General features: G+C 38.8%; 2 protein-coding genes across 8 annotated transcripts; one reads left to right on the top strand and one right to left on the bottom strand.

Moving 5' to 3' along the window:
- Window positions 1–4,954: 4,954 nt before the first annotated feature.
- LOC107802131 (protein FAR1-RELATED SEQUENCE 5-like) lies at window positions 4,955–8,394 on the bottom strand. 3 transcript variants are annotated; one of them, XR_012702656.1, is made up of 4 exons: window positions 8,166–8,394; window positions 5,464–7,674; window positions 5,316–5,392; window positions 4,956–5,236 (listed from the first exon to the last, which is right to left on the bottom strand). XR_012702656.1 is itself a non-coding variant. In XM_075237677.1 (2 exons), the coding sequence occupies exons 1-2, from the start codon at window positions 6,859–6,861 to the stop codon at window positions 5,387–5,389; spliced, it is 1,404 nt and encodes a 467-aa protein (XP_075093778.1). In that variant the 5' UTR covers window positions 6,862–8,394; the 3' UTR covers window positions 4,955–5,386. The 3 variants fall into 3 exon arrangements, 1 of the variants encoding a protein (XP_075093778.1); XR_012702655.1 differs by having other exon boundaries at window positions 5,464–8,394; XM_075237677.1 differs by having other exon boundaries at window positions 4,955–5,392; window positions 5,464–8,394.
- A 450-nt stretch (window positions 8,395–8,844) lies between these two features.
- LOC107802179 (uncharacterized) lies at window positions 8,845–17,891 on the top strand. Of its 5 annotated transcripts, none has more exons than XM_016625632.2 (10): window positions 8,845–9,078; window positions 9,988–10,520; window positions 11,601–11,775; window positions 11,883–12,111; window positions 12,442–12,581; window positions 12,802–13,304; window positions 13,386–13,877; window positions 14,891–15,553; window positions 16,277–16,795; window positions 17,328–17,891. In XM_016625632.2, the coding sequence occupies exons 2-10, from the start codon at window positions 10,251–10,253 to the stop codon at window positions 17,550–17,552; spliced, it is 3,216 nt and encodes a 1,071-aa protein (XP_016481118.1). In that variant the 5' UTR covers window positions 8,845–9,078; window positions 9,988–10,250; the 3' UTR covers window positions 17,553–17,891. The 5 variants fall into 5 exon arrangements, with proteins under 5 accessions (XP_016481118.1, XP_016481127.1, XP_016481144.1 ...); XM_016625641.2 differs by having other exon boundaries at window positions 8,866–9,078; window positions 10,087–10,520; XM_016625658.2 differs by lacking the exon at window positions 9,988–10,520 and adding an exon at window positions 10,991–11,459 and having other exon boundaries at window positions 8,873–9,078.
- Window positions 17,892–18,075: the final 184 nt, after the last annotated feature.

The raw sequence follows: 18,075 nt of genomic DNA, 5'->3' as shown, positions 1-18,075 counted from the left end.
GAGCTGAATGAACGGGGCAACTCACATAACCTTTACCATGGCGAGCTGCTAGAATGCAAGTTCTAGAATAATAACCAGTCTCTCGAGACCTCTTGGCCTCCATCTCCTCTCTATCCCGGGCAAGCATGCCCTCCAATCTCCTGGCAATACTTACCACCTGCTGATAAGAATTATCCATCTCCAACTCCCTGGCCATACTAATCCGGATGTTGGGGTGGAGTCCCTCAATAAACCGTCGAACCCTCTCTCGAACGGTGGCAACCAAGGCCGGTGCATGTCGGGCCAAATCACTGAAGCGAACTACATGCTTTGACACAGTCATAGAACCCTGGCGCAGCTGCTCAAACTCCGCGCGCCATGAGTCTCTGAGGCTCTGAGGGACATACTCTCTCAAAAACATGTCCGAGAATCGAGTCCATATAAGTGAAGCTGCCTCAACCGGACTACTCAACTCATAAGCACGCCACCACTGATAGGCTGCTCCTCTAAGTTGGAATATAGTAAAAGAAACCCCGCTCGTCTCCGCTACACCCATAGTACGAAGAATACGATGACACTCCTCCAGAAAACCCTGAGCATCATCTGTAGCCAATCCACTGAAGGTAGGTGGGTGGTACTTTTTGTACCTCTCAAGTATGAGTTGCTCCACCTCAGAAGCTACTGCCCTAACCTCGGGCTGAGCTGGAGTTACCGGCTATATTGGTACAATCTCTGGAACTTGGTCGACCTGAACCCGCTGCTCTGGAGTACCGGCGACGGGAGTCTGTACTCCTCCCCCGGCCTGAGATATGGCAGGGGCAAGTGGAATCAATCCAACCTGAGCTAAGGTGCTGAACATGCTCAGAAACTGGGCTAGAGTCTCCTGGAGGGCTGGTGCAGGAACACGTGCCTCAGGTGTCTGCCCTCCAGCTGGAGCTACTGGGGGCTCCTCTGTAGCAGCTCATGCGGGTGCTCTGGCTGCACCACGTGGACATCCTCGGCCTCTCGCGGCTCTAGCAGGGGCACGAGTGCCTGGTCATCAGATCCACTTGTACGTGTCCTCACCATCTGTGAGAGAATAGAATACAGAAGTTTAGAATTTTCGAAGTCAACAATTTTCGCACGACAAGGAATCAAAGTAATGAAATTTTCCTAACAGTTCCATAGCCTCCCGAAGATAAGTACAAATATCTCCGTACCGATCCGCGAGACTCTAATAAACCGGCTTGTGACTCACGACACCAATGAACCTAGAGCTCTAATACCAACTTGTCACGACCTAATTCTCCCTCCGTAAAATGTCGTGACAGCACCTAGTCTCTACGCCTAGGTAAGCCTAACGAAATGCAGAAATAACAAAAATAGAAGTAAAACTTAACAACTATCTACAACGGGTAACTAAATGACTGGTAACAATGCCGCTTAGCATGTACAATAGCCATCACTCCAGTAATACACAATATTCCCAAAACCCGAAACATCATAAATCACAAGCTACAGAAGGAAACTAATATCTCTATACACCAGAGTCTAATAACAGAAGTAAGGAAGGTAAATGACATAGGAGGGAATAGAGGGGGACTCCGAGGTCTGCGGATGCGGCAGATATACCTTGAAGTCTCCGTACAGCAGTAAGCACTCTCAGCTAGTAGCGGGGCTAATAAGAAGTACTTGGATCTGCACACAAAATATGTGCAAAAGAGTAGCATGAGTATACCACAACGGTACCCAGTAAGTGCCAAGCCTAACCTCGGTCGAGTAGTGATGAGATCAGGTCAGGGCCCTACTGGTATATATATAATAACTAAGACAGAATAAAATATTACAGTAAAAATAAGTACTGAAATTTAACAGGAATGAAATCATAGCAAGTCAACAGCTCAGTACACAGAAAATAACAACAGGGGATCTCCCAGGATACCGTTCCGTAGTCCCAAACGTAAATGTGCATAACGGGGGGGATCTACCGGAATATCGTTCCGTAGTCTCAAAGTAAATATGCAAAATAGGGGGATCTCCCAGAATACCGTTCCGTATCCCAAATTAAATATGCAGTACAGGGGGATCTCCCGGAATACCGTTCCGTAGTCCCAAAGTAAATATGCAGTACATGGGGATCTCCCGGAATACCGTTCCGTAGTCCCAAAGTAAATATGTAGTACAGGGGGATCTCCCGGAAATACCGTTCCGTAGTCCCAAAGTAAATATGCAGTACAGGAGGATCTCCCGGAATACCGTTCCGTAATCTCAAAGTAAATATGCAGCCAAACAATAGAATTCAATAGTTACGGCACGAAATTCTACAGTTCAATCTAAGTACCAGTTAAGGAAAAATAAGTAAATTTACTAAACATGCTGCACGTAGTTCAAGTAAACAGTTAGGGCAAGTAGGCATGCTATTCTAATCTAGCAGGATACTACACATGCTGATGAAACTCAAATAAGAATGAAATCGGGTTATTACTTAGTAGAAAAATCGGGGTTTTACACAATTAGCCCGTGTACGTACTCGTCACCTCACGTACACGGCACTCATATATCAAAAATAGTACAAATCCTAAAGAAATTTCCCCCACACAAGGTTATGCAAGCCACTTACCTCGAACCAAGCTCAATCAATTGGTAACAATGCCTTTTCCACGAATATCCGACTCCGAATGGCCCAAATCTAGCTAAAAATAGTTGCATATCATAAATACAACCATAATAGACTCATCTAATTAATGAAATCAATACTTTAACAAAAATTCCGAAATTCTCCCTAAAAAGTCGACCCGGGCCCACGTCTCGGAATCGGAAAAAAATTACAAAATTCGAAAGCCCATTCACTCACGAGTCCAACCATACCAAATTTACTAAAACCCGACACCAAATGGTCCTTCAAATCCACAGTTCAAACTTTCCAAATCCCTAGCCTTAAACTCACAAATTCCATCTTAAATACACACTAACTAGGTGGAAAAATAAATGGGGAAATAAGATTATTGATAAAAAATAAGCACAAGGGACTTACCTCAAGAAATGCCTCGAAAATACTCTCAAAAATCGCCCTAAACCGAGTTTGCAAAGTTCAAAATGACAAAAATCACGAAGCCCTTCGGTTTTAAACACTACCCAGGTATTTCCGCACCTGCGGAGCCTGGGCTCGCACCTGCGCGCCCGATGGTACGAAAAATGTGGGCTCACCTGCGAAAATAACTAACCTTGGCTGCCTCCACTTCTGCGACCACTGGTCCGCATCTGCGCTATCGCAGGTGCGGAGAAACCATCGCACCTGCGACCTTTGCTGATCTCCACCCCTTCCGCATTTGCGCTCAACCTACCGCACATGCGGCTAATACCCTCGCATGTGCGATCATACCAGTAAAAGACCAAACTTCAGAAATTTTTCAACTTCCATTCCAAGTCCGTTAACCACCCGAAACTCACCCGAGGCCCCCGGGACCTCAACCAAACATACCAACCAATCCTAAAACACCATACGAACTTAGTCGAACCCTCAAACCACATCAAACAATGCTAAAATCAGAAATCATCCTCCGATTCAAACTTAAAGTACTTGAAACTTCCAAATTCGACAACCTATACAGAAACTAACCAAACCACGTCCGATTGACCCCAATTTTTGCACATAAGTCTTCAACATTACGGACCTACTCCAACTTCCGGAATCGGAATCCGACCCCGATATCAAAAAGTCCGCTATCGGTCAAAATCTCCAAAAATTCGACTTTCGCCATTTCATGCCTAAATAAGTTACGGACCTCTAAAACACAATCCGGACACGCCCCTAAACCCTAACGGAGCTAACAGAACCGACGTAATTTCATTCCGGAGTCGTTTTCACACAGTTCCGACTATTGTCCAAATTCTAAGGGTTAAGCTCCTGTTTTAGGGACTAAGTGTCCCGCAACACTCCAAAAAATAAAACGAAGCCTCCCGATAAGTCATAATAGCAGAAATAGATACGGGGGAAATAATAAATAGAGAATCGGGACTATTACTTTCAAAACAATCGACCGAATCGCTACAGTAAGACACAAAAATATACTTATTAATTGTAGATTGAAGAAGGTAATACGATAAAGTCTGGTGGAAAGAGTGGAAAAATGGACAATTCTCCTAGAACCTCTTCAATGTCTTTTGTTTATTTTAAAGGGTAATTCTTTTTAAGGGTAAGCTGTTCACTTTAACTTTTTTTTTGGAAAAAGTTCTAAAAACAAATAAAATAGTATGGATTCAACTCCCCTTTATTTCTTAGTCTCTCCATTTCTCCAAGTTTTATTTGGATTAGAGACACTTGTCATGGTTAAAAATTAATAGATGAGATTTAATTGAATAAAATAAAGTCCTAACCATGGTTAAAAGTATTTAATTTCTTCCTTTATCCATTCCCAAATAATATCTTTTTCAATCCCACAATTATAGCTATAGATTATCTAAGATTTCTTCTCTTTCTCGTAGTAATTTTCTTTCGTGAGTTAATTCTTTTTTCACTTCTACAAAAATAGTAATTTTCTTTTCGCGAGTTAATTTTTTTCACTTTTACAAAATCTTCTTACATAATCATTAAATAATAAAAAATATTAGAAGTAAGTTCCAACATTTGATAATAATTTAAGAACGGTACAAATAATAAAAGTAAGTTCCAGGACCAATTTCAAAGCAACTTTTTTCAACTTAGCCGTGTAAAAGCATATGCATAAGTGTTCCCAAAGAGGTAAACCAAAAGTATCATGAATTGTTTTCTTGAGATTTATATAAGGGAAGACTTGAGCAGTTCTTTCCCACAATAATAAAGTTGGCAAGCTATGCGTCTCCTTTGATTTTCTAGGTGAACACCAGACCATCAATTATAAGTACAAGATAATTTCAAAGGGAATGTAGATCATCTGCTCAATTGCTTCAGTAATGAAAGAATGCAGCAAGATAAATTCACCAACACAAAAGTCATCCATCCTCTTATTTATTCACAACACATAAATACAAAAGTCATAATAATTAATAAACAGAACCAAGAATTATCTCAATTCTACTGCAATTTGATGTTTGTCATAACAGAGAATTATATTTTTCAATATGGAAGCATTTATAAACTATACTCCAAAGCTGGAAAAAGTCACTGATTGTTTTTGGAATAAATAGTTCTGAAATCATCTTTGTGTTGACAAAGTTATACTGCTATGCAACCTTCGTTCTTTCATGATATTGGCGATCAACCTTGAGAGTGCTTCTTTAAATTATGAAATGAAATATCCTGCAAGTAAAATAATTCATATGAGAAGTATTATTTAAAAAAATAAGGACATAAAATCGTCAAAAAAAATTATACTAACTCTTAGGAGTTGAGATAGACTTCCATGAGATGTTAGCTGAGACAACTCTGAAGAATACCATGGGTAAGAATTTATCCCTATCACGTAAAGAGAAAAATAAGCTTACACAATACCACACAAGGAATAAAATATAGTTATTATGACATACCGTATTCGTTGTGGCATTAGACAATGGCGGACATGGTGCTTGGAGGTCTGCAAGGTGACTTACATGTTGGACAGTTTGCAATGGAGGAGATACTGGCGATTGAATCTTATTCTTCGTCTTCCTGGTCTTTTCCACAAAACTCTTTGGTCGAGTATTGGAGCGACGAGTTGATTGCTTCTTCTTTAACCCTATCACCTTTGTGACATTTGCACTATCAACAAATATTGTCTCATCATGGAGAACTTTGCTTGGAACTGGTGGACTTTCATGAGATTCATTTTTTATTTTTACTTCCTTCAACTTTGCAATTATCTCGTTGGAATACTTTGCAAGCAACTCATATCCTTCTTTGGATTCTGAAGCTTCACTTGCAATTTGGACAAGAGTTTGGCCTAAATGTCTATACCTTATACTAACTTCAACTTTTGAATCACCTCCCTCACTAAACACTTTAATCTCCATTGCAACCAAGTTGGTAACATCTTTTGTCCACCTTTTTAATATATAATGGTCAGGAATCTTATCTTTGATATTTAATGTGTCCAGAATCTTTAGAGCATGTCCACATAGTACACCCGAAAATTCGAACAATTTACAACTGCAAGAGACTACCTTTGTTGAGCACTTCACTACTACTACATGTTCTCTGCGACTTCCATGCGTGCTAACATTGTATTTACAAAATTCTCCTTCATCATGAAAGCCATTTATAGAGACAAGTAATGACCTTTCCCACTTCTTTTCGAACAAATCAAATATGGTTACATTATATATTTCTCTCGCATGGATCAATAAAGGAAGCTTAACCTTCAAGACAGATATTCGTTGGGTAATATCAAAATTTGACTTACTTTCATTAGCACACTTATCATCAATAGCTCTTTGAAAATGCTTAAAGAACTGTACAATATCTAAATCGGATTTCAAGTAGCCCCTTAGTGATCCATTAAAACTTTCACTCAATTGTGTACTTCGCATACTTGCTGAAAATACATTTCTACCATATGTCATGGACCACTTTTCCCTTATAGCAAAAGTGTTTTTCAACCAACTATTATCCTTAAGGTCGTACTTCTCAAGCATTTCCTCCCATGCATTTAGAAAATCATCTTCATACTCGTAATAATAAAGCAATTTGCTAAAATCACTCGGAAATGATTTATGAGCTCTAAAGATATGGTTAAGATGTTTAAATGCATTTTGTTCCAAGTGCCATATACATAGACGATAATATGTTTGTGGCATCACTAATGAGACTGCTAAATATATTGCAGGATCTTGATCTGTGATGAATGTTTGTGGCATATTTGCAGACATAGCTCTAAAAAATACAGTACAAAGCCATTCAAATGCTTCAGCTGTTTCTTCGTATAAAAGGGCAGCACCAAATACAACCATTTCCCTTGATTATTTAATCCAACAAACAAAGACAATGGTCGATACTCCTTATTTGTTCTATATGTTGTATCAAATGATACAACATCTCCATAAATCTGAAAATCCCTTATCATTTTAGCATCAACCCAGAAAATATTTGTTATCAAACCATCATCATCAAATTGTAAAGAAAACCGAAAAGATGGATCTTTTATTACTCTTTTTTCAAAGTAATCGGCCAAACTACGAGCCACTCCCTGCTTTAGACTTTCTTTTCTTTTGTCACGAAGATAGTTTATGTGATCCCTCTTTGTATAACCTAAAGAAGCTTTTCCCCCAGCTAGACGAAAAGCATAGTCAAAAGATGGTTTAGGACATATTCCTGAATCATCCAATAAGTCAATTTCATATGCTAAAGAAAGTTTAATATTCCTTTGCGATGGCAGCATATGCGCTAGAGATGGAGGAATGAGAGGATGATTGTGCTTCTCTTCAAATGAAATGACAGAAAACTTCCCATTTGATTGACGACTTACGACCATGTGAGCTAAACAACCCGTCCTAGTTTCCTTTCTAGGTTTCTTGACCATCGCTTCTCGCTTGTCTCTTCCTCTATAACCTTCTTTATAACATGTAAATTTTCTCGAAGTCACATATCTGTGGACTTTACTTTTGTTTGCATATTCTTTTGTAACACTAAACTCAATTGTAGCAGCATATTTGTTGTAGTATTCATATGCATACTCTTCTGAATCAAATGTCATCCCAAGTTTTATTGGCTCAAATAAATTAGAAACATCCATATGTTTCTTTTGAGATGGGATCTCCATAAATCTACCATTAAACAAGAGAAAGTAAGATACATATCATAAGTGAGCACTTACTTTGTTGTAGCTTTTACTTAACACTTGACTTATAAAGTAATTATGAGGCATAGTCCCTGCTAACCTCCAAATTTTTTATTTGATTGATACAATTCAACAAGCAATAATGAAAGAAAATGGTGCATAACTATACTAGTTTGACGATCAATTAACCTTGATTCATAAGATATTCAAATCTAATTTTATTTATAAGTTAAAATGATAAACTTTTAAATTTATTTGCTTTCAAGTCAAAGTCTAGTACACCAAAGAACAGAATAGTTAAGTTTCGAAATTCTACACCAAAAGGTTCAGTCTATTCTTCCCACACCAAAAAGTTCACGACTTAGTAATTTCCACAATTACATAGTATACAATCTTTTACTCTACAATTGCCACAACAAGAAATGTACAAAAAAGTATATAACTTCTAAGGAATAGAATTAATGTATAAACAAGAACCTGACGAGAATTTCAGAGCAGTTATTCCAGAAAAATGAATTTCCACGACTTGCTATCTTGTTCTCTGTTTTTCCACTTGTTGTGTTTTTCTCTATTGATTTTTAACCTAACAATGACATTCAAGAACTGGATTTTCATGGTAAAAATCTGAAAGATTTTCTCTGCTACTATGATTTTCGATATTTTCTTGAGAGCAGATGTATTTTGGCGCGTAGAGGGAGAAATTATGAAAAGTTCTGACGAGAGATAAAATATATTATTTAGGAATGGATAAATGAAAGAATTAAATATTTTTTAATTATAGTTAGAATTTTATTTTATTTAATTAAATCTCATCTATTAAATTTTAGCCATAATAAGTGTCTCTAATCCGAGCAGAAATTTGGATGAAATGAAGAGACTAAAAAATGAAGAAATCCGGGCAGTTGAATCCAAACAGTATGATGTAAATATCAAACGTGGCACCCAATGCTAAAGCCACGTTAGCAGAGCGTAGAACACGAGACGTTAGAGCGAAATCGTGGCCTCATGTAAGAGAAAGGGCAGCACGTCAAACAACGAAAACAACGTCATACTTAAATATCGTAATATAAGACAAAATCAAAGGGCATTGTAGTCCATATGTTTTACAGTTAATAACTTTACCATATTACCCTCCAACAGCATCGGAGTTCTCTTCAAACTCTCCTTTTCTATTTTTGTATTGCATATATTTTTGGGTTTCTATAGGGTATATTCTCCGGTTCTTCTCCTCTCTCTTCTCTCTCTAAAATGTAAAATCTTTCACACTGTTATTCACCTCCTCATAGCTTTAATATACATTCATATTTATTCAAGAGAGAGAAGAGAGAGAGAGAGAGAAAAGAGACTTGATCTTTTGCTAATTTGCGGATTTTCATCTAACCAGTCAAAGGTGACATTTCTATTGCACATCTTCTTGAATTTCAATCTGGTTGTTTTTTAACCTGTTAATGATCAATTTTGTGTTATTATTGGGCTGTCCAGTTGTCGAATTTGGAAAAAAGATTTAATCTTGGTGTGCATTTTCAGATGGTGCGTACTGAGTACTGACATTTTGGATGTGTTTAGTTGGGGGGTGGGTTCTGTGCTTTGCTTACTGCTGAAGTTTGCTTTTTTGAGACAAATTCTTGTATGTAGCAATCTGCATGTTCAGTTCTTAGAGATTTGATTTGATGTAATCGTACACCAACTGTGGATCCCAATTGGGCTCATTTATGGTTAACTTGGTTTTGCTTCAATTTTGTGTGCATGATGTTTTTGTATCTTCATGTACTTTAATCTATCATTTTATTACTGAGTCTTGATGGTTCTGTTGGTGTCTTGATTAGTTCTACAATTTCTGTTCTCAATTACTATTAATTCAAGTTCTCAACAAAAAGATTGCACTTTCCTTCGCATTGTTGAAGCTGCAGCTCTAGGAATGTAGTTTATGAATGCATTTCTGAAGAACATTGTAAATGCTATTTATCAGTGGTTGTGGTTACTCATATTCGATGATTAATTTGGGGTGGGGGGCTTCATGAAGTATCTTTTCAAGATTTGTTATCTTCTTTTTATGTTCATTTTTTTTAACTAAATGTATTACATATTGATACATGATTGAACCCCCAATCTCTGCTACCTGACTACCAATCAGAACATTATAGTGTTCATCTTATTAAAAAGCATTAGTTAATTTGGGTATATATGTGGATCATCATTTGGACTATATAGATAAACATTAAGAGTAAACATGTATGTTATCACGAGCGAATCTCTGTCAAACAATCTGGTTATCAAATTTCGGCATTTTCTATGCCAGGCCATACCAAAGACTCTTTTAGTGGTGTTTGTTCATGGTGTGAGGTGTGGATGGAGCTGGATTTCTAAAGAATACATAGATTAGCCTGTCTCATTGCAGGTTCAAGATGTCTTGATTTCATTGCTGGACACTCAGAAACACTAACTTGGAAGACTTTGAACATTATTCACTAGCATATAATTTTGGCAAAAGGTCATTGCTGTCGTGAGTGGTAGTGACAGCTGCTAACCATCCAAACCATACAGACTAACTTATTTCAGCTAATGGAGGAAGTAGTTCCATTATCATGTCAGAAGCAGCACATCCCTGCTAGGAAACTTTCATTCAATGGATGCTCCAAAGATCTCTGGGCTGCTGTACAAGACGGGTCTGTAGCTGATGTTGATTCGTCTTTGGCATTCCTTAAGAGGTGTGGAGGAAATATCAATGCGAGGAATACCTTTGGCCTTACCCCTCTCCATATCGCAACCTGGAGAAATCATGTCCCAATAGTTAAGAGGCTACTTGCTGCTGGTGCAGACCCTGATGCTAGGGTGTGTTGGTCTTTTGATCCTTTAGATCATCTCAATTTTTAATGTCATTTATACATGCATGCTGACTTGTTGCTCTCATAGTTTTAGCCGTCACATGATAGGGCGAGTAATTTATTACATTTTTTGGCTTTTCCCTTCTTTTCTCCCCTTTTAAAAGAATCTTTTGCATTTTTCTTATATTGTGGTGGACAATGATCTAAAAATTCAGCATATTCATGGCATAGTTATTTCAATTCTTGTTTTTAAGTGCGTGTCTTGTCATATGACTAATTTGCAAATGTTCTGATGGTGAACTCTGTTTTCTGGACTATGCTACTTTGATAAATATTCTAGCCATGGTGTTCTTGCCTATTCTAAGTCTTTGCTGAAACATTATGTAATGTTAAGTTGGTAACTATGGAGTGATATTTGGTGCATCTTACCAACCATGTGTGTGTGCGTTGACCGTCTTTCTTGGGGATTTGTGTCAGGTAAGCTACTACTAGGGAGTGAAAAATGAAAAAAGCTGCATTTTTATGGCATGTCTGAAGATCAATATAACTTGAAAGATTGTAGGACCTATTTGAGCACACAACTGAAGGGCATGGTCCTCAATGTTGTATCAAGTTTGTTCTCATGACAAGTTAGAAGAGAAAAATATGTCACAATCCAGATAACAACAACAACAACCCAGTATAATCCCACTAGTGGGGTCTGGGGAGGGTAGTGTGTACGCAGACCTTACCCCTACCCTGGGGTAGAGAGGCTGTTTCCGATAGACCCTCGGCTCCCTCCCTCCAAGAACTCCCCACCTTGCTTTTGGGGTGACTCGAACTCACAACCTCTTGGTTGGAAGTGGAGGGTGCTCACCACTAGAGCAACCCACTCTTGTCTCACAATCCAGATAAGGTTCAGAAAATAAAACGTGGAAGGAATCCACTCATGCAGAATTTCATAGCGGTACAGTACAATGATTATGGACCTCTGACCTAAAAAGAAATGGTTATCGATCTTCAATGATGTCAGTTTTTCAATTCGATCCCGTCTGTTCAGAAAAGCTTGATGTACATTTGCTTATGAAATCTATATTTACCGTGTCAGGATGGGGAATCAGGATGGAGTAGCCTTCATCGCGCCCTGCATTTTGGTCATCTTGCTATTGCTAGCATCCTTCTACAGTCTGGTGCTTCTATCACTTTGGAAGACACCAAATCTAGAGCTCCCATTGATTTGTTGTCAGGACCCGTTTTACAGGGCTTTGAAAAGAAAAATTCAGGTAGATGTGAAGACATTTCAATTTCTGTGAACTCTGTCTTTAATTCATTTCATAGTGGATTGCAGTTGACTTTCTTTGTTGTTTGCATGTTTTTTTTTTTCTTTTAGCTGCTACAGAGGTTTTCAGTTGGGGAAGTGGTGTGAATTATCAACTAGGGACTGGAAATGCACACATTCAAAAGTTACCCGGTAAAGTTGATTCTCTTCATGGGTCAGTCATCAAGTTGGTTTCTGCAGCAAAATTTCATAGTGCAGCCGTCACTGCCCGTGGAGAACTCTATACTTGGGGTTTTGGACGAGGTGGCCGTCTTGGGCACCCAGACTTTGATATACATAGGTAAACTTAATTTGAGGAAAGCTTTTGACTTTCCAGAACAATCCAGCAGTATGTTTTTTCTGCTTATATTGAGGGATGTAGTGTATATCCTATATTTTTTTTGCATTATGAAAATTTTATTAAGAAGAATTATAATATTTTCTAACTGAATAGTATGCTCTTTTACCTATACTTTTAATGTAATAATTTTTTGTTTCATTTCTTACTCTGTTCTTTAACCTTGCTACTTAGATTTTCTCATGCTAGCAGCATATGTTCATAGTTAATTAGTTTCTTTCATGGTATCAAGCGTCAACTATGTTTGATAATGGATATTCGATGTTCTTCCAGCGGCCAAGCTGCGGTAATAACTCCACGACAAGTGATCTCTGGTTTAGGGGCACGTCGAGTAAAAGCTGTTGCTGCTGCTAAACATCACACTGTTATTGCAACAGAGGCTGGAGAAGTTTTCACTTGGGGTTCCAACAGAGGTAAATGCTTTTTTGCTATTCACATAACCATATTTACCAACTCTGTGAGTTATCCCAAGCAGATAATGTGCTGTCAATATTTATGTCATTGACTTATTAGGTGTATCAAAATTGTCATGCTTCCTCTTTGGTTGTAATTTATTGCATAGGAATTGGTATTTGTAATAAGTGTTTTTGGCTTTCATGGTTGCATGTTGATTCATTTGGTTATGATGCGCAGAGGGTCAACTTGGGTATACTTCAGTAGATACTCAACCCACACCTCGTAGAGTGAGTTCACTGAGGTCAAAAGTAGTTGCTGTTGCTGCAGCAAACAAGCACACTTCTGTAGTTTCTGACTTGGGTGAGGTTTTCACCTGGGGATGCAATAAGGAGGGTCAGCTAGGCTACGGAACATCTAACTCGGCTTCTAACTATGCTCCAAGGATTGTTGAGTATTTGAAGGGAAAGGTTTTTGTTGGAGTTTCTGCAGCTAAGTATCACACGGTTGTTCTTGGATCTGATGGAGAGGTTTTCACTTGGGGTCACCGGCTTGTTACTCCAAAGAGAGTTGTGATTGGCCGGAATCTAAAAAAGATGAGCAACATCCCGTTGAAGTTTCACCGTAAGGAACGTCTTCATGTGGTTGCAATAGCTGCCGGGACTACACATAGTATGGCTCTTACAGAGGATGGCACGTTATTTTATTGGGTGTCATCTGATCCTGATCTGCGCTGTCAACAGGTTTTAGCTGCTGTCTATGTTGTGTATACAGTTTCTAGCACTTCGTGTGAATAACATCTAATATATCTTAATTATTTGTAGTTATATTCACTATGTGGTACAAATATAGTGTGCATCTCTGCTGGGAAATATTGGACAGCTGCGGTTACTGTGACAGGTGATGTGTATATGTGGGATGGGAAGAAAGGGAAGGAGAAACCACCTGCTTTAACTCGGTTACATGGGGTTAAAAAGGCAACTTCAATTTCCGTTGGGGAGACCCATTTGTTGATCATTAGTTCTCTATATCATCCTGGTTACCCACCCAATATTTTGAAGAATGGTTCTATGCTCAAGCCGAAGATGAAAAGTGATACAGATGAACTCGATGAGGGTTTTATGTTTGATGAGGTTGAGTCAGAGGAAGTACTGTTTATCTCAGAAAAAGACACAGTCAAAAATAAGACTGCACCAGCCTTAAAGAGCCTTTGTGAGACGGTGGCTGCAGAGCATTTGGTGGAGCCACGGAATGCTATTCAACTGCTGGAAATTTCGGATTCACTAGGGGCAGAAGATCTAAGAAAATACTGCGAGGTATTTTCTTGTTCCTCTATGTGCTTCATTTGTGATCTTTAATGAGGAGAGGTTATGCTGTAGTATAAGGTTCAGGAATTTATAAAGTTTTGAAGTTAATGATAGGGTACTTCACAATTATAATTGTAGCGTGTTCTAAACTCTCTTTTTGTGACTGTGTTCTGTAGCTCTATTTGCCAAAAGATTCCGGGTTTAGGTGCTTGTTCTCAAATATGATTGACCCTTGCTTATCTCTATTAGACTGCACAACATGAGATATCAGTCTGGTCTTGCTTCTGAAAGTTCTTTTTCTCCCCCCTTTTCGCTTCTCTTTGGCTGCTACTGAGTCGTATGTGGTAGAGCACACACGGGTATAGAGCTCTGTCCTTTCAAGATATCGCATCTATAACAATACATGGCTAGCGAACAAAATTTCTTGAAAACCTACATGTTTTGAGAGTCGTGACTGATTCACCACTTGGAGACAGATTTGTCAATATAATTCGACTGAAAGAACATGAGATCGTGGGTAGGGAAGCGGAGGGAAAGGCAAAAAATACATCTTATTAGATCGGCTTACTATCCTAGTTTCCTTCCAATGAAACATATTGGTCGGAAAGGTTTCTTTTGCAGTAAAATGTCAGGCTGAAAAGGTTAAAACCGGTTGTCTTGTCAATTTTTGTTATTCCCAATGCAGATTGCTGTTCGCTAAGGGCCCGTGCCACTTTGATTCTTTTTCTTTTGACATCAGATTTATTGGTGGATTGTAAATTGCTGTAAGACATGATTTAGATACAAATGGAGTGGTAATCGAGCTCAATTTCTTTTGTTGACTGTGTCTTCACTATAATCGTTAGTCTGGAGATTCTGTACAATCTTTGGTTAGCTGTTTAACCTTTTTTTTATTTTCTTATTTTTATTTTAATACCTTACACCCATTAGCGGGTTGCAGGTGCTGTCACCTCTATATTACTTATCATTCAAGACTATTTTATGGATAGCTCTTGTAGAAGCTAAGCGGATTTTTTTTGCAGGATATTGCAATCCGCAATCTTGATTACATATTTACAGTCTCAGGCCATGCAGTTGCAAATACTTCACTTGACGTATTGGTTATGCTCGAGAAAGTGTGGGATATGAAGTCATCTGAACCCTGGAGTTATCGTCGGCTTCCAACTCCTACTGCCCCCTTCCCTGCCATAGTAGATAGTGAAGAAGATAATGATGATATTGAGTCTCTTAGGACGCGTGACCATTGTACAAACAGGCCAATGTGGAGACAAGAGAGAGACCAGAGATTAGATAACTTTCTACAGTCTGATGAAGTGAAAGACGGGGTTTTGAAACAGGTACGAGTTTTGAGGAAAAAGTTGCAGCAGATTGAGATGCTTGAAGATAAGCAATTCAAGGGGCAGACTCTTGATGACCAGCAAATCGCTAAGCTTCAGACAAGGTCAGAATTGGAGAAGTCACTTGCTGAGCTTGGTGTCCCAGTAGAAACGCTCCAATCAACAGTATCATCCTCTGTTCTTGCTGATGGAAAAGGGAGTAAAAAAGTGGACGTACCTAAGAAGCAAAGGAGAAAGAGCAAACAAAAGGCTGTACCAGTGGAGGTGGCGTCCAGTAAATGTGAAAGTGCAGAATCCAGTCCCAGAATGGGTGCCTTGGGTGTTCAAATTCCTGAAGTCCAGTACGAGGTGAGGTTTTTAGCCATTTCTATTTGTTCAATTCTTGGTGATCTGAAGACAGTAAACTAGATTCCATGCCTATTTGTACTGATTTAAACATATCATCCATTCGTTAAGGTTTTTCGTTTTAAGGTGATAGAGAGTAATGATCTACGAGGAGAGTGAGAAGTGAGAAATATCTTTTGATAGCTTAAGGTGATCAGGTTGATTAGTGTCAGATTATTGGTTACAGGAGTGCCTGGTTTGTTTCTGTACCTCTTAATTTTATATTGAGTAGTGTGTTGATGAAAATGTCAGAGCTGCTATATGGCTACTTTTAGGAGTCTTCTTAGCCCTATTAGAGGTTTCTATGCCAGTAGTAAATATAGAGAACTTCTAGTACCTTTCATTTCTATTTTGTTTTGTAAAATGTTGGCCTGAGATGAATTTAAATGGGGAACATTGTCAGTGACGATTCACATAGCCAACCCCTACTGGTTTCGAACTGAGGTGTAGTAGTTGTTGTTGCTGCTATATGGCTACTTTCTAAATACTTCACATGTATTACCACTAGTTTAAGGATGTATTTTTACAAGTCTTTGTGGTTTCCTCTAACAAGTCATTTCAGCAAAACCCCACTGCTGTTTATACATGGAAGCTGCTTGGATCATCGAACTACCGCATACTGATTTTCTTTATGATGTTGACTGGGGAAATGGTTTTGTTTCTTAATAGTTTCTCTTCCAATTGTAGGATGACCACAAAGGTTTGGAAGGAGCTGCAGCCAATCAAGATGCAAAAGATTCTCCCATTGTCATCAAGAGAGACCTTGGAAACAGCCTGAATAGTAAAGGTTCGTCAGCTGTAGCATCAAAGAAGAAAAATAGGAAAGGTGGACTTTCCATGTTTCTAAGTGGTGCTCTTGATGATGTTCCCAAAGCTGTAGTTCCACCACCAGTTGTGCAAAAAAGTGAAGGCCCTGCTTGGGGTGGTGCTAAGGTTACGAAAACCTCTGCATCCCTTCGAGAAATACAGGATGAGCAAAGCAAAGTAATAGATACAAAGCCCTTGAAGCCCAGGGACCTGGTAGAAGATCCCTCTGGTGATAGTAGTGGTGGTAAATTACGGTTGAGTTCATTTTTACAGTCGAATCCGATACCCATGTCACGTACAGCACCTGTCTCTGATGTGGAAAAGAACACCCCTCCTTGGGCTGCCTCCGGTACGCCTCCTCTTTTACGTCCATCTCTCAGGGACATCCAACTGCAGCAGGTTGGTTATTCTCTACCCTGCCTTGCCTCCTTGTGCCAAATCTAGACTGTCATGGGTTCACAAAAAGAAAATTTGCCCTTCTGAACATTCATTTTGTTTGTTTGCGTGCTTGGTCCATTGTGCTGTCTGTTTATCTATACAGTTAACAAAGGCCCAACAGTTTAGAGTAACTACTCTCAGCTGGAAATTGTTCGTGTTCCTAATAGGAATGCTAAAATCCTTGTCCTAAGTTTTGTGTCCACTTTTGTCTCTACAATACCTTCTATCGCTCCACCTTTTAGCCTATAATCTCTCGATGTTTGTTCAGAATTTCACTTGATTTGAGGTTTAGAACCCATGTTTAAGTTAACTATTAAAAGATTTCATAGGAATATGCACATGCAGTCACACTTTCTTGCTAATTATAAGTTTAAGCTTGCTGGTCAATGTATACAGTATACTGCATTTGATTTCAGAATCCTCCAATCCGGCATGTCTTTTGTTCCTGACACAAGACTATATTGACTTTTATCTGCTGAATATTTTGCTGTAGGTAAAGCAACCGTTGGCCCTCTCTCATAGCCCAAAGACGAGAACTACTGGCTTCTCAGTGATGACGGGTCAAGGCTCACCATCAGAATCTAGTTGTCCGAGTCGCTGGTTCAAACCAGAAGTTGAAACACCTTCATCTATCCGTTCAATACAGATAGAGGAGAGGGCTATCAAGGACCTAAAACGGTTTTATAGCAATGTTAGGGTAGTTAAAAACCAGTCCTAATACTGTTTGGCATTCTTCATGTAATGCCTAATCAGAACAAGTTTCTAAGAATGCCAAGACAGTTTGGCATTCTATCTATAATTCCTACTCTGCTCTCTTTGTTCCGCTCGGCTAAGCTTTGCCCGTAAATAGGTGTACATTATGCCCTAAGTTGTTAGTGTTTGGAAGATTAGGTTTCTTGTTATTTCTCTTCTTTTGGGTTAATTGGAACTCTAGCTGATTTTGGTTGGCTGGTGTTCTGTTCACCCCATTTTGAATAAGGAGCCAATAAAGGGCAGTGTAAATATATGTATTTGTCCATGTCTTTATCTTGGATAAGTAGAAAAAGTTATTGGTCAATTATCATTTTTTTTTTGTCCCAATTATTTTGGGTATGGGGTCTAGGGGTAGGGGAAGAACTTGACAGGATGAATGTCGCACCTCTTGGATGAGATGTACCAGGTTTACTGGTCTAGCTGATTTTATTGCCTTTTTCTTGTTGGGTTAAAACAAGCTGCCTTTACTTCACAGTTGAGTTATTTTA

Source organism: Nicotiana tabacum, chromosome 19 (genome assembly GCF_000715075.1).
Source record: "Nicotiana tabacum cultivar K326 chromosome 19, ASM71507v2, whole genome shotgun sequence".
NCBI classification, from domain to species: Eukaryota; Viridiplantae; Streptophyta; class Magnoliopsida; order Solanales; family Solanaceae; genus Nicotiana; species Nicotiana tabacum.
This window is presented reverse-complemented; position numbering and strand designations above follow the sequence as displayed.